Genomic DNA, 14,200 nt, shown 5'->3' with positions numbered 1-14,200 from the left:
TGCATGGGATTTTAATTCTTTTAGTTTTAGAAATAGCAGTTAAAGGAAAAAGAATGGACAACTAATTTCTTTTTCTTTTGTTGTAAAAAAAAAAAAAATCGTCAATACACACACGCACGCGCACGTACTGGCAGCTTAAACTGCAGCATAAATCTCACTGATAGTAAGAAATGATATTACTTGCATAAATAACAAACTACTGTACCATGTGAAAAGAAAATCGGTATTTTATGTTGGGAAAAAAGAATGTAATAGTGAAGTCTGAAAACATCGTATTCACAATCAAAGGGAGAGCACTCTGTTACGTAGATGACAAATTCTTGAATACTGAGCGAATCCAGTAAGATTAATTTGATAGTGTTTTCTGAACAATAATGCTTTTTAGTCATAGGGGGCCTATTTTAATTGCCTTCACTGAGATATTTGTTCTAAAATATGTTAACTCTATAACAATTTAGTTAGATTATGCTGTAAAATGCTAAGCTTAAACAATAGCGTTTGTGCTTCTTAACTAGGTTAAGAGTAATTTTTTGTTTTGCTCAAATAAATGACGAATTTGTTTATTCTGGATAAAAAAAAAAAAACGAAGAGAAACAAGCAAACAAAAAAACACAAGTTTAGTTAAAAACCTACTAACCCTAAAACTGTGGGTTCAAATACCCAAAACGATGCTTGAAAATACTGTTTTTTCGTTTATATTTTGTTGACCAAATTGTAATAGATTATCCTTTTATAACTAGTAAGCTATTTAAAATAGAATTCCACGACGAAATTACTTTTGAATAACGTAGACATCAAGCATTGACATATTGTGACGGACAACAAGATTATATTTACTCTATAGAAACAATATGGCGGTACCCCAGCATGGCCACAGCTCGTGAGCTGAAACTAGATAAAATTAAAAAAAAAAAAAATATCAGTTAACTGGAACTTTTAAAGCAATAAAATAGGTTTTCTTGATCAAAATTCCATTATTTATTTAGAAGCAGACAATCATTGTTTTGTATTTACTTTTCCATGTTTGCATGTGTCAGATGGAATTTGTTGAGGCGGATTTTCTACAACCAGATGCCCTTCCTGTTGCCAACCCTCACTTGTTTCCAAACAAGTTAATATTTCTCCATGGCCAAACATATTCTTCATGGAAGACTGGACATGAATAACATTGCTTGTATGATGGTGATGCTTGTTTATAACTGTTATATGATGTTAGAGAAGGCGCGTGGCTCAGTGGTTAGAGCGTCGAGCTTACGATTGTGAGGTTGTGAGCTCGAATCCCGGACCGGGCTGCGTGTTGTGTTCTTGAGCAAGACACTTTATTTCACGTTGCTCCAGTTCACTCAGCTGTAGAAATGGGTTGCGACGTCACAGGTGCCAAGCTGTATCGGCCATTGCCTTTCTCTTGGACAACATCGGTGACGTGGAGAGGGGAGGCGGGTATGCATGGGCGACTGCTGGTCTTCCACAAAAAAACAACCTTGCCCAGACTTGTGCCTCAGAGGGTAACTCTCTAGGTGCAAACCCATGGTCAGTGTCTGACCGAAGGGGATCACCATGATGTTAAAACAAAGGCACTCATATACACAAACTTATATATGATGAACTTCTTTCGCTTTCCATCTACCAAATCCATTCACAAGGCCTTGGTTGGTCTGGAGCTATAGTTAAGACACCAAGGTGCTATACAGTAGAACTGAATCGAAGACTACATAGGTGGGAACTAAGCTTTTAAGCATGCAACCATGCTTGCACCTACAGTGTTTGTCTTCTTATGGTTTCTGAGAGGGGAAATCATTTTTCATGGACTACTAGAGGTGGTGGATGAGAGGTTTTTGGTAAATATGGAACTTTACCAATATAGAAAGGAAATGAATTGTCTGAAGAAAGAGTTCCTTACAGAGAAAGAGTGCATGTAATGTTTGGTGTGTGTTGGGATAGAAACACAGAACATTGGTAACTGTGTTGGTTTAGGCTGAGATGGGGCTGCAGCTAGCTAGTTGTAAAGGGCATAGTGCATTACTAGTGTATAACATAGGTGTGTGTATGTATGTATGTATATAATAAAGAGAAGCAGAATGGGTCAGGGAATGGACATTTTCCCATAATTACATGATCAAATATATTTTCATCTCAATGTAGCTTAATATATAAACGATGGAAGAGAGAAGTGTGAAGGAAGTGTTTGTTTCAAGATAGAGGTTCTATTCAATAGCCACCTTATTCTGAAATATTTTCAGGATAATTTTGTTTTGTCTCTGTTCTTGCAAGTAACTTGGCAACTTCACATATGCCTGTGGCATGAAAAAGAAGCACTCAAAAGTACATACTGTAAAATAATTGGTATTAGGAAGGACATCCAGCTGTAGAAACCTTGTCAAAGCTGACACTGGAGTTCGTCTCAGCCTTGCCACCTAGCAGCTCCTGTCAAACCCTCCAACTCATGCCAGCATAGAAAATAAGTGTTTAATGGTGATGATAATGAATGAGGAATCCTTTTGATTTTAAATATAATTTTAACTGTTACTCTGTTCCTCTGGCAATCCAAAGTAGTTAATAATATTGATTTTAGATTTTGGGACAATGCCAGCACTTTTAGGGGAGGGGATAAGTTGATTACATTGATCCCAGAATTCAACTGGTATATATTTTATTGACCCCAACTGGATGAAATATGAAATCAACCCTGGCTGCATTTGAGCTTAGAATGTAAAAGCAGATTAATTGCTGCTAAGCATTTTACTTGGTGCACTAACAACTCTGCCAGCATGCTGCCTTAAAGAAGTTACTAATATTAGTGTTTAGAAAAAGATTCAGTTAAATTGAACTGACTTTCATTGTGGATTGAATTCTCCTAGCATGTCGTAACATTCTCCAAAGATTTGTAGGTAATTCAGTTGGAAAGAGATTCAGAATTTCCTGTTAAGAGAAACAAAATGCATGTAACACAGTTGAACCAATGACCTTTCAGTTCTAAAATATCATAAATAGCCATCATTTTACCACCAATCCTTCTACTCATGAGATTGTGACTTCCCTTTCTATAACATTCCTCTACTCTTTAATATACACACACACACTTTCTTTTCTTATTTTTGCTTTTAAGTGCTGTATCTTAACTCTTAATGTATCTTGTTTGGTTTAAATAGTATATTATGCAAGTATTATTATTTTCTTTGATGATATATTGACATTCTAACTCAGTAAGAATGCCAAGGTAGAAATTGTCATCACGCACAAAGTGGATAGTAAGTATATAAGCTGTTTCAACAAAGGACAAATGACAGTGAACAGAAGGTTGTTGTAAAATCATAAATTATGCATGATTATAACAATAACTCATCTCCAAAGAAATTTGGTTGGCTTTCATTTGTTTCCATAGATAGAGGACATTATTGTATCTGTGTCAGTGTGTATTTTTTGATTACCTAGCCTGAGGAGTAAAGGTAGTGGCTATAGTCCTTCAGGTACCTAGTATTGAGATTATAAGGTGTGAGATAATGATGGTTAATGTTCATTGTAAATTATTGAGGGTTAGAGGAAATAACACTGGTGTGGAGTGAGTTCCAGAGGGATGAAGAACACATGGGGGGGAATAAGGGTTTCTTTCAGTTTTGTGTGCATGCACTCATACACACATGGCTGACAAGCATAGGCATGGCTGAATGGTTAGGAAGTTCATGCTTTGCTAGTATATGGTTTTGGGTTCAGTTCCACTGGTTAAGTGTCTTCTACCATGGTCTAGGTTGAGCAATGCTTTGTGAGCAAAATTGATACACAGAAACTTATATATATATATGTGTGTCTGGGTCCATATGTACATGAATGGTTGCATTCTGCACTTCATTTGAAAACATTGTGCTGTAAATTGGTGACTTTATATTGTCAGAAACATTGTCTTCTAACTCTGGAATAAAAATAATCCCTTACTTTAAAAAGCAAGTACTGGTTGGCATTAGGAAGGGCACCTGGTCGCAAAATGCAGGCTGAAATAAGCTCCTTTGCAACCCATGTTGGCATGGAAAAATGTACTGATGTATATCTGTACTGTCAAAAACTATGAAGCTGGTATTTGACAAATGGATCAGTATAACATAGATGTCATATATATTTGATTTAGACTTGTAATAATTCACCATATATTGCCAAGTTAGGTTTGGATCAAAGTTCATTCACTAAAAGGTAGTATATTTTGTCAGTAATCAATTTAGCATGCATTCCATACATAATACAATAAACATCTCATTAAGGCAAGTCCTTTATATAAAGTTGATACGGTTTAAGATACATGCATTACAATATGCAAATACTAAATGTACTAGTATGACATGACTTAGTACTAAATATACATACTTGCAAAACACACGTGTGCTTGCCCATTAAATTTCAAATATTGTGCATATACACAGGTTGGACAAAATAATGGAAACCCCTTAAAATTTCAAATTAATTTTAATATGGGGTAGGACTGCTTTTGGCTTGAATTCTATGAGGTATGGACTCATACAAAGTTTGAATTGTTTCCAAAGGGATTTTTGCCCATTCTTCAGCTAAAATAGTCTCCAGTTCTTGTAGTGATGATGGTGGAGGATATCGACTCCTTACTTGTTTTTCTAAAATGCACCATAAATGTTCAATAATATTGAAATCTGGGGACTGTGGTGGCCAGATAAGATGTTCAACTTCACTAGAATGTTCCTCATGCCATTCAGTAACAACATTAGCTGTGTGAATTGGTGCATTATCATCCTGAAAGATTGCATTTCCTCCGGAAACAGTTCCACAGCCATAGGATGAATTCGATCAGATAAAATGCTTAGTCTTGACTATTAATTCTGGCATAAATGGAAACCACTGGGCTGGCAGATTTCCAAGATATAGTCCCTCAGATCATCACAGATCCTCCTCCATGTTTAACAGTTGGAAGAAGGCAGTCTGGGTCAAATGTTTCTTTTAGCAGTCTCCATACATATACTCAGCTGGTGGCCAGAAATAAGGTAATGGATGACTTGTTCGAGAAAATAACATTCTTCCACTGCTCTAGAGACCAACTCAGTAGGTTTTTACTCCACTCTAAACGCTTTGCAATTTTTGCTTTTGAAAGTAGTAGTTTTCTGATTGCAGCCCTTTTGTGTAATCTGGTTTTGTGCAGCACTTGGCGAACAGATTTTGTGGAAACTGGGTTCTCGAGGTGGTCATTAAGCTCTGCAGTAATTTTGGGAGCTGTACTTTTGTGATCCTTTCTAACAATTCGTGTAAGAGTATCTGAAAGTTTTGGTTTTCTTCTGGAGTTTTGTTTCAATGAAGAGGCTTTTCCCACTTTCTCAAAGGCTATCATTACTTTCGAGACAGTACTTCTTGATACACTAAACGTTTCAGCTGTTTCTGTTACACTAGCATCTGCCATACGAGCACCAACAATTTGACCTCTTTGAAAGTCTGATAGATCTGTCATTATAATGAATTTTAATTATCTTTTTCTGATGATGTCTGAAAAGAAACAGCAATTTTAGCAAAACATATTAAGCAACACTAATAATAAATCAAAAAACATAAAAATAAACAAGCTTTTGACGGTTTTATAGATATATCAAAATTATGATGCTCGGTGTTTCCATTATTTTGTCCAACCCCTGTAAATTGCATCATACATTAATGAACATAATCCAGATATTTCCTCTTTAAAGTTTTTGTTACCATATTTCTGTTGAAAAACACTGCCAATATTAATTTTCAAAATAATGAATTCAGTAAAATAATGTCAAAATGAAGCTGATATTTGGAGCATAAATTGAAATTTTGATCAAAGGTTTTGAGCTATATGACTTCAGATTATGAAATTTGTGCCATAGAACTCAGGATGGTCTTGGGCAGGTTGGTAACAAAAAGGTTATCTGTGTGCACAGACATGGCTATGTGGTTAAGAAGCTTGCTTCCCAACCACATAGTTTCAGGTTCAGTCCCAATACATGGCACCTTGGGTTTGTATCTCCTAGCGCCTCAAGCTGACCAATCTTGTCATACAAACTGTCCTTTGTTTCCAATCTTCTGTGAAAATGTATCCAGCTATGGAGAAATATTTCTTTACTTAGAAACAAATGAGGAAGGACGTTTTGTCTGCTTGTGACTATCATAGAAGACATAGGAGAGCATTGCAATGAGATGGAACTTGAAACCACATGGAAGTGAGAAACACTTAATAACCACGTAGCCATGTCTCCCCCCCTCTCTCTCTCTCTCTCATATATCTTATATATGCACACATGGATGATAGCTAGTCTCTCTGCATATCGTGTGTGTGTGTGTGTATATATATATATATATATATATAATATATATATATATATATATATATGCTATCTTGTTTTTTTGTGTGACGGAGCTCACTACTAACAGTGTCAAGGACATGTTGCAATAAATAACTCAAGTTGTATTATAATGTGTTTCTAATATTTCATTTTTTTTTGTTTGTTTTGTCTTTTGTGTTGGTGTTGGTATGAACATGCTTTCTGTACCATTGCTTATCTCTCTGCTGCTTTGAACTTTTAATACTGTGACAGCCTTTAAAATATCTGTGACTGATTGCATTTTCCAGTAGCTGTGGTTTCTGCTTTAAAATACCCACTTCCCTTTACTTATTCTATTTGTAGTTAATATCATTGTTATTTAATCAAAATGGATAATTGTAAATTTATCCATCTCTCCCACCTCCTTTCACATATATCACATCACTGTTATCTTTGTCTTTGAAGCTAAACATGTAAAATGGGCATCTAAATGCTGCAAACTGCAAATTAATCTAACAATGATAATGAAAAGACAAGTCTCCACTAAATTAGCCTTGAAATATGTTTTATAAAAATTCAAGTTACATTGCTAATTTTTTTAGGATCAAGTCACAACTTAATGTTTCATTTTATTCTTCATTAACTGTTCAGAGTTAAAGATTTCATCATTTATTTTCAGAAAATTCTTTTTTTTCAAGAAGAGAACATTACTGTGTCTGCTGCAACATTTTCTACTTGAACATTTTAATTGTTCATTTACTCTATAAATCTTGCTCATTTTTCAGAATTGATCAAAGATTAAATAGAAGTTAACCTCTTGTAAAGAACACATGCTCAACTAACTTTAATCTTTGTATTGCAGTCATGTATTATCTGTTTTATTCTTACTTTCCTACCACTTTCTCTTGAAAGATTCCTTTGCCTCTATCTAGCTTTCTATAATATATGCCTTATCTCTTTTATGTCATTTTAAGTTAGTGTTAATTCTATTACTTTAGGTGCAATTGGTTTTCTTCTCCCCAGAGCATAGTGTTTCATTACATATCCACCTTCCTATATTGTGTATATCATCAATAAACTTTTGCAATATTTCATCAGTTGTTCAAGTATATAAATTTTAAATGTTACTTTTTTTAGCAAAATTTAATGTTGTGTCTTGGTAAAATATACTTGACAGTTTTTTCAGTTCAGTGCCTGTAATACTGGTCTCAGCCAAATAAGCATTGTAGTTTCTTTTGTCTTAGTCATATTTCATTGTTTGTTTATCTGTGAAATAGCTACTTATTTGACATTTAGCACCAGGAAATGTAAGCATTCTTCTATTGAAATCTCTTGAATCAAGATGTGCAAGGTATTCATAGTAAAGGTCTTAGTTAATACAACTCTATGTCCTCATGTTTATGCATATTAATAATTCCTTTGTATGATATTATTCTAAAATTGCTATCCCGCTTTCTCTCTCTTGTTGTGACACCAAACTGACTAAAAACAAGCATTATTACTTCTGTATGTAATATTCATTTGCTTTTTGAGCCAAAATCTATGTTTATATCCTAAATATTTGTTATCCCTCTACACTGTACATGTACATATTGACACATATCTACTTATAATGGTTGTCATGTTCCAATGGGAAGTGGTGGTGGCGGTAGGATTCTATGCTGTAACTTGCTAGAGATAGTGACCAAATTCATCCTAGCATCCTAAAATAGCATGGTCACGTTAAACAGTGTAGTTTTAGTTCTACAAGAAGTTGGCATGATCTAGGCTGGAATGCATTTGTAACTAGATCTACTAGTTTATGGCTAATCAAGTTAACCTTGAAGGGATTGGAATTCAGAATATAAATGGCTTCAACAAAACTGCCTGACATTGTGCTTGATGCTCTACTGATTCTCTTCTGTTCAGTTAAATATTTTCTTTAGCTAACAGTCTCAGTACTTTCAATGGCTATTGCTGGATTTTGGTTATTGTAAGGAAACTGGTAGTGGTGGTGGTGCAATTGAAAATTAACATCTCATTTACACTTTCAATTGGATGTAGGGTTAAAAATTCAATCACTTCATTAGAAGTTATGGCAAGATTATGAATCAGGCAGCATGTTACATAAAATTGTTACTAATTTACTTAAATGTCTACTTCAAGAGAAATAATAAAGTTTCAGCTTGGCATTTAATTTTACTTGTGCAGAAGTTAATTTAGTAAGGTAATCTTGTTTTGAATTTTGCAATGGCTATGTTGTTTTGCCTTTAAAATAAGGCATTTGTTTTCATATGGTGAATAGACACTAATATGGGAAATGTTTTAAGTTTTAAAACCACTTCAATGAAATCTCTGAAATTGCTTGTTCATTTATACCAGCATAGATATGAACTAAATGGTAAAATTGGAAAGAGATATAAAAAAAATTATTTGGTTCCCATGAAACTTTTAATTTTAGAATAAATGATCTTTATTTAATGAATTTATTTTATATAAATTCTTTAGGAATTCTACGGTGTGCATGTATTTGTAAAGGAAAAAAAAAAAAGAAGCCTATTTACTTTAGATCTCATGCTAGTTGCTTTTGACAATATTTAACTTTTTATGTTGTAAAATCAGTAATTTTTTAATAGAATTTTAATGTAAATGTTTTGCAAAAAAAAAAAGTGTGGTACTCATGCATGAAAGAAAAACACCCCTGTTTTTCCTTATTGAAAGCTTTTTTTTTTTTGTTTTTAATGTTAAATCAGGTGAATATTGAAATATATCTACTATTATAGTTAATTTATCCTCTCAAGTTATTTCATTCAGGCATGCTGTAAGTTATCTTTTTCATCTAGATAGTTTATTGCATTTTTTAAAAATAAATAATGAGGATTGCTGTATTTTTCAAAAATATTTAATTTGCTTACATAATTGAAATGAATTTCAGTAAATTTTTAATTATTTTCTCCACTTGATTGGGTCGTTGCAATTTTTACAATCACAAATATAAAAAAATCGCTTGCTGTAAAAAATGGAATTTTAAAGAAATTATGTTTTAGTGTCATGAGCAATTAGTTCTAGTTTTGTACTTTTCTTTAAATTTTTCAAAATCACAATCACATCGATATTGTCAGCTTCCTATATCCCCTATTTGACTTATTTGTAGGTTATCGCTGCTTTTTGGCCAAAGTGCCAGGTAGGCCTCACCTGCTGCTCACTTTTCGTGTGATGTGCTGTGTAGCGCTCAGAATGTGGTGACCCTGTTGCTGTGAACTAGCATGTTTATCATAATGATGATGGTATTTAATAACCATCTATAATAGTTGCACTAATTCAATCCACTCATATTAGTTATATCTATTTTTATCAAAATGTAGTTAATTCATAAAGTAAAAAAAAAAACCTATTTGTTTCTGGGTTCGTGCCTATTTTTGTTATTTTTTGTCGAATGTTGTCATAATTTCTGCTGTATTTTTAAAGGCTTTATTCTTATTTTTATTAACTATTTTTTGTTGATAATTTTATTATTTAAACAAACCTATCTCATTTCTGTGCATTTACAAATGAAGTTCATGTTCCTCTTATAACAATTAACATAAATTCAAGAATCAAAATTTTCTAACCAAGTTAGTTTAGTATATTAACATCTTTTAGAGTTGTGAGGAAAGCACCAGGAGTTAATTTTTTTATCTCTTGCTCCTATCCATTTCACTTGTTGCCTTTGAGAAAGGCAAGAACTGCACTGACTTAATATATGGCATGTATCTAAGAATGAAATCAATATTTCATTCATACATATTCCTTTTAATTTTGCAAATCAAGAACAAATGGAAAAGATTATCTTTTTAAAATTGAAGACTATAAAATGCCATACGTTAAATATGTTGAAATATTATCAAGTTTCTTTGAGGCTAAATTTACACATACACACACACTTGTAGAAGATTATTATTATCATTGGTTTTAAAAGCACTGATGTTTTGAATGCTGCTTTCAGTCTTTGAAGAGAGAATAGATTAATGACATACAAGTTATAAATCTATATCTTCCATTTTACTTCTCAGCAGTAAATGTCAGTTATTGACTTTTATATGGAAGACATTGGTGGTGGTGGTTGTGGTGGGGCAGGTCTGAAATAACTTAGACAACATTTAAATGGTTCTCATCTAGAGTTTTTTAATACTTTTCCTATCTTTTAACTTTTCTTTTTGATTTGCTTCTTACATGTAATATTTAAACAGATGGAATGAAGGAACAAGGGAAATTAGTATGCTGTAAATAAATTTAATAATTTGATTGCAACTAAGAAATATATATATAAAAAAAAGATACTAAGTTTCCATGAAAATCATTACGTTTTCAGTTTGTTAAGCAAAAATATTAAACACTCTACAAATAAGCTTCTTTCAAAGGTAAATAATTCTCTTACTTAGTTTTTGCCTTTTATCTATGAAATTAAAAAATAAATTCTAAGCAACTTTATGAAGATTATTGTTGAACTGGAAATACATTTTGAAAAGAATTCCAAATTGAAACATTAAAAAAAAATATAAAATAAAAAAAACAAAAACAACAAAACCCAAAACAAAAAAAAATTCACTGATCTTTGATAAAATATAGTTTTTTGTTATTTATGGAAAGCTGAAACTTCATTTTATATGCACTTTAATTGAATATAATTTTTGCATTTGATAAATTTATTTTTAATGGGTATTTTTAAACTTTTTTTTCTGAATGTTTTATTTTTTTATTCCTCCCCCATTAGATTCTGTAGATACTTCAGTATATATTTGATGTATTGATCTTTGTCCAGTTGACTGTTCAATTGATTAAGATTGTACAAATTAGGTGCGATTTTAATATGAATATTTAAATGAATTCTTTTTTAATCAAGCTGTGCTGATTACGAGATTTTGTTTAAGAACGGAATTAGATGCTGGGGAGAAGCCCCAAGAAAATGTTTTATTAGTGTATGTTTGACAATCATATGATTAATGCACATCTTGAATTAAATTTGATTAAACAATATTTTGATTGATCTGGAGATTTAAACTTACCAAAACGTTCCTATTTAAAAAATTGTACTTTCTGGCATAATTTAGTGATCGTTATCTTTAAATTCATTGTATATTTTGAAGCATTCATCTGTGGACATAATCGAATGTTTGGTCATTTTTATCTGCTCATTTTCTCTGTTATCAAATAGAATCTAAATGTACATGAAAGTTGTTGTCCTTAATTCTGGTGGTAGATACCTTAGTTTCCATGTTTCCCAGCATATTTTCATTCACTATTTCAGTTTCATTCATTTGTAATTGTTTTTTTCATTTATATAGCCTAATCCAAGTATTTAAAGAATTCTTTCCTAATGACTCTAACCCTCTATGAATGCTTGCTTATTTGTTTCAGAATGGATTACTTCAATAGACTTTTCTCAAATATCTTCATACAAGTTCATAGTTGGTAAATCTTGATGGCAAGGAATAAACCTGTTCATGAGATAACTGGTTCATAAATAAACAATAAAATCTCAAATGAACATCTGATGTGTGTGCGCCTATATCTATCTATATGTGTGTGTGTGTGTGTGTGTGTATATATATATATATAAAACATCCTTTAATGCCCGTTTTCTATACTGGCATGGGTTGGACGGATTGACCAGAGCTGGCAAGCTGAAGAGCTGCGCCAGGTTCCAGTCTGATTTAGCTTGGTTTTTACAGCTGGATGCCCTTCCTAACACCAGCTACTTTACAGTGTGCTAGGTTTCTTTTAACAAGACACTGGCACAAGTGCTTTTGTGTGGCACCAACACGAGTTTTTTTTATATAGCGTGAGCACAGAACTCTTACAGGCCAATCCTCTGTCCTGGGGGAAGTGGCCTTAACACTTCTGCTATAGAGGACATGTCTTCTCGAGTAAATGTTTTTATGTCAAGTTATATTTAAAAACAATTTAAATTAAATTGAATGATGACTTAATACTTTTTGGTAGAGTGTGCCATCATCATCATAATCTAATGCCCTTATTCCATGCTGGCATGGTAAGGATGGTTTGACAGTATCTGACAGGCTTGATGACTGCATCGATGTCTTCTTTGGTGTGATTTCTACAGCTGGATGCCCTTCCTAATGCCAACCACTTTAACAATTTGTACTGAGTGTTTTTTATAGTATAAACTGTCAAATGTATTTAGAGCCCATAGAATCCCAATTACTGATTGCTCTGAACATTGAAATGCGGTGTTAAACTTCCTTTATTACCAAAATTGAGATTATTTCAATTCCTGGTTGACCTTATTTCTATTTATATCATCTCATGTGTCCATAATTAACCCTTTTGATACCAACCCACCTGAGACTTCTCTTGGTTCTGTGATAGAAACTGGTTCAAAAAGATATCAATTAAAGTTTTCTATCAAAATTCTATGTTAATTTCTGAATTACGAGTTATTTTATTAAATTTTTCAATATTTTCAAAATTAATTGAAACAGATGAGTGTATTTTAACAAATATTGTAACAAAAGGTTTAATGAGATGGACAACTCCTCATGTCCTTCCACATGATGAACATGTCTTTAACACTTAATGTCATGGATAAAAGAATAAAGCTTCTTCCTAAGTCATAAGGCCAGTTTCCCAGGTTTTGTGGTGTATATATTCTCCCTCCGCCTGTGAACATGATACTATTCCAGCACAGGGTTACTCGTTTTTGCCAGCTGAGTGAACTAGAGCAATGTGAAGTGTTTTGCCCAAGAACATAACACATCATCAGGTTCAGGAATTGAAACTACAATCCTATGATCATGAGTCCAACACCCTAAACACTAACCTACATGCCTTCACTAATGTTATGAGTTATGGAACATTTTTCATTTTGTGCTTCAGTTGGTGCCTGTTGCATCCTTTCCATTCACAGAGGAAATTTTTCTAGAAAGAACATTTCTTTTTCAAAATGTTTTTAGTTCAGTTCAAATGTATTCAAGTAGAAGCAGTCCCATTTGCTCTTATGATGTAGGTTTGACAGTGAAAATAATGAAATTTCATCTTCATCTAGAAAATCTTGTATGTTGTCTGGAAAGCTATTATTTTCCAGCTAGCAGCTATGTGGAAGTAATATAGTTACAATAGAAAAACAGAAACCACATGAAGGACAAAACAGTTGTTGGTGGCATTCTTTTCTTTTAGTGTGACAACTTGAAAGCTGTTCTCAATTATCAAGTTTTTTTTATAATGTATTTTCTGGTATGATTATCTTTTCTTTCAAATCTACATTATTTTACTTATTTCTCTGAAGTGGTGCCATTTATATAACTGAAACTAGTTAGATTGAAATATTTTTTAAATTATGAAATTTGTAAAAATAATTTCAAACTCTTAGTAGTGAAGGCTTACAAATTCAATATATGTATTGAAAATGTGTGTGCATGTATCTGTCTGTTTGTCTTATCTATATATATATATATATATGTATAAAAGGATGGATGGGTGAATTTTTCAGTTATAAACAATTTTCATTCATGTAACTTGGTGTCAGACTCGTGTATATTTGTATTCGTTTGTAAACGCCTTGAAAAAGACTTGAATGTTTTTAACTCATTAGAAAAGCTAATAATATTCCATAGAACCAAATCACCAGTAGTTTTGCCTAAAAAGAAATCCTTCCTGACCTGCATGTAACTAGAAATGGGAATAACTGCGCATGATGGTATATCACCAAAAGGAACCTTGTATTCTCTCTCAGCCATTTGCATATCCTTAATTCTGTTTCTATATTGAAACAGTAAAGTCTAATTGCAAGGATAGTATATCTGATATACTACCATTGATTTTTAAAAAAATATTTTTTTGCATTTTCTTCTATTTATTTTAGTGTTATTATTTTTACTACAGGTGTTAGATGTGTTTTTCATTTCTATTCTAGGAGTGTTTTATTTCTCAATAAC

At 32.6% G+C, this 14,200-nt stretch overlaps 1 protein-coding gene across 4 annotated transcripts in view; it reads left to right on the top strand.

Annotated features, from left to right (window-relative positions):
* LOC115215250 (TSC22 domain family protein 1) overlaps positions 1 to 14,200 on the top strand; it is a 142,339-nt gene that overhangs the window by 30,691 nt on the left and 97,448 nt on the right. For 2 of the 4 annotated variants that reach the window (XM_029784490.2, XM_036505310.1), the window contains exon 2: positions 9,421 to 9,450. The exons of the other annotated variants lie outside the window; for them this stretch is intronic. In XM_029784490.2, the coding sequence (XP_029640350.1) occupies positions 9,421 to 9,450 (30 nt within the window). The remainder of the gene's footprint in view (positions 1 to 9,420; positions 9,451 to 14,200) is intronic. 4 annotated transcript variants of the gene reach the window in all.

This window comes from Octopus sinensis, linkage group LG8, assembly GCF_006345805.1.
Source record: "Octopus sinensis linkage group LG8, ASM634580v1, whole genome shotgun sequence".
NCBI classification, from domain to species: domain Eukaryota; kingdom Metazoa; phylum Mollusca; class Cephalopoda; order Octopoda; family Octopodidae; genus Octopus; species Octopus sinensis.
Note: the sequence above shows the minus strand (reverse complement) of the source record. Positions and strands in the feature narration are given on the sequence as shown.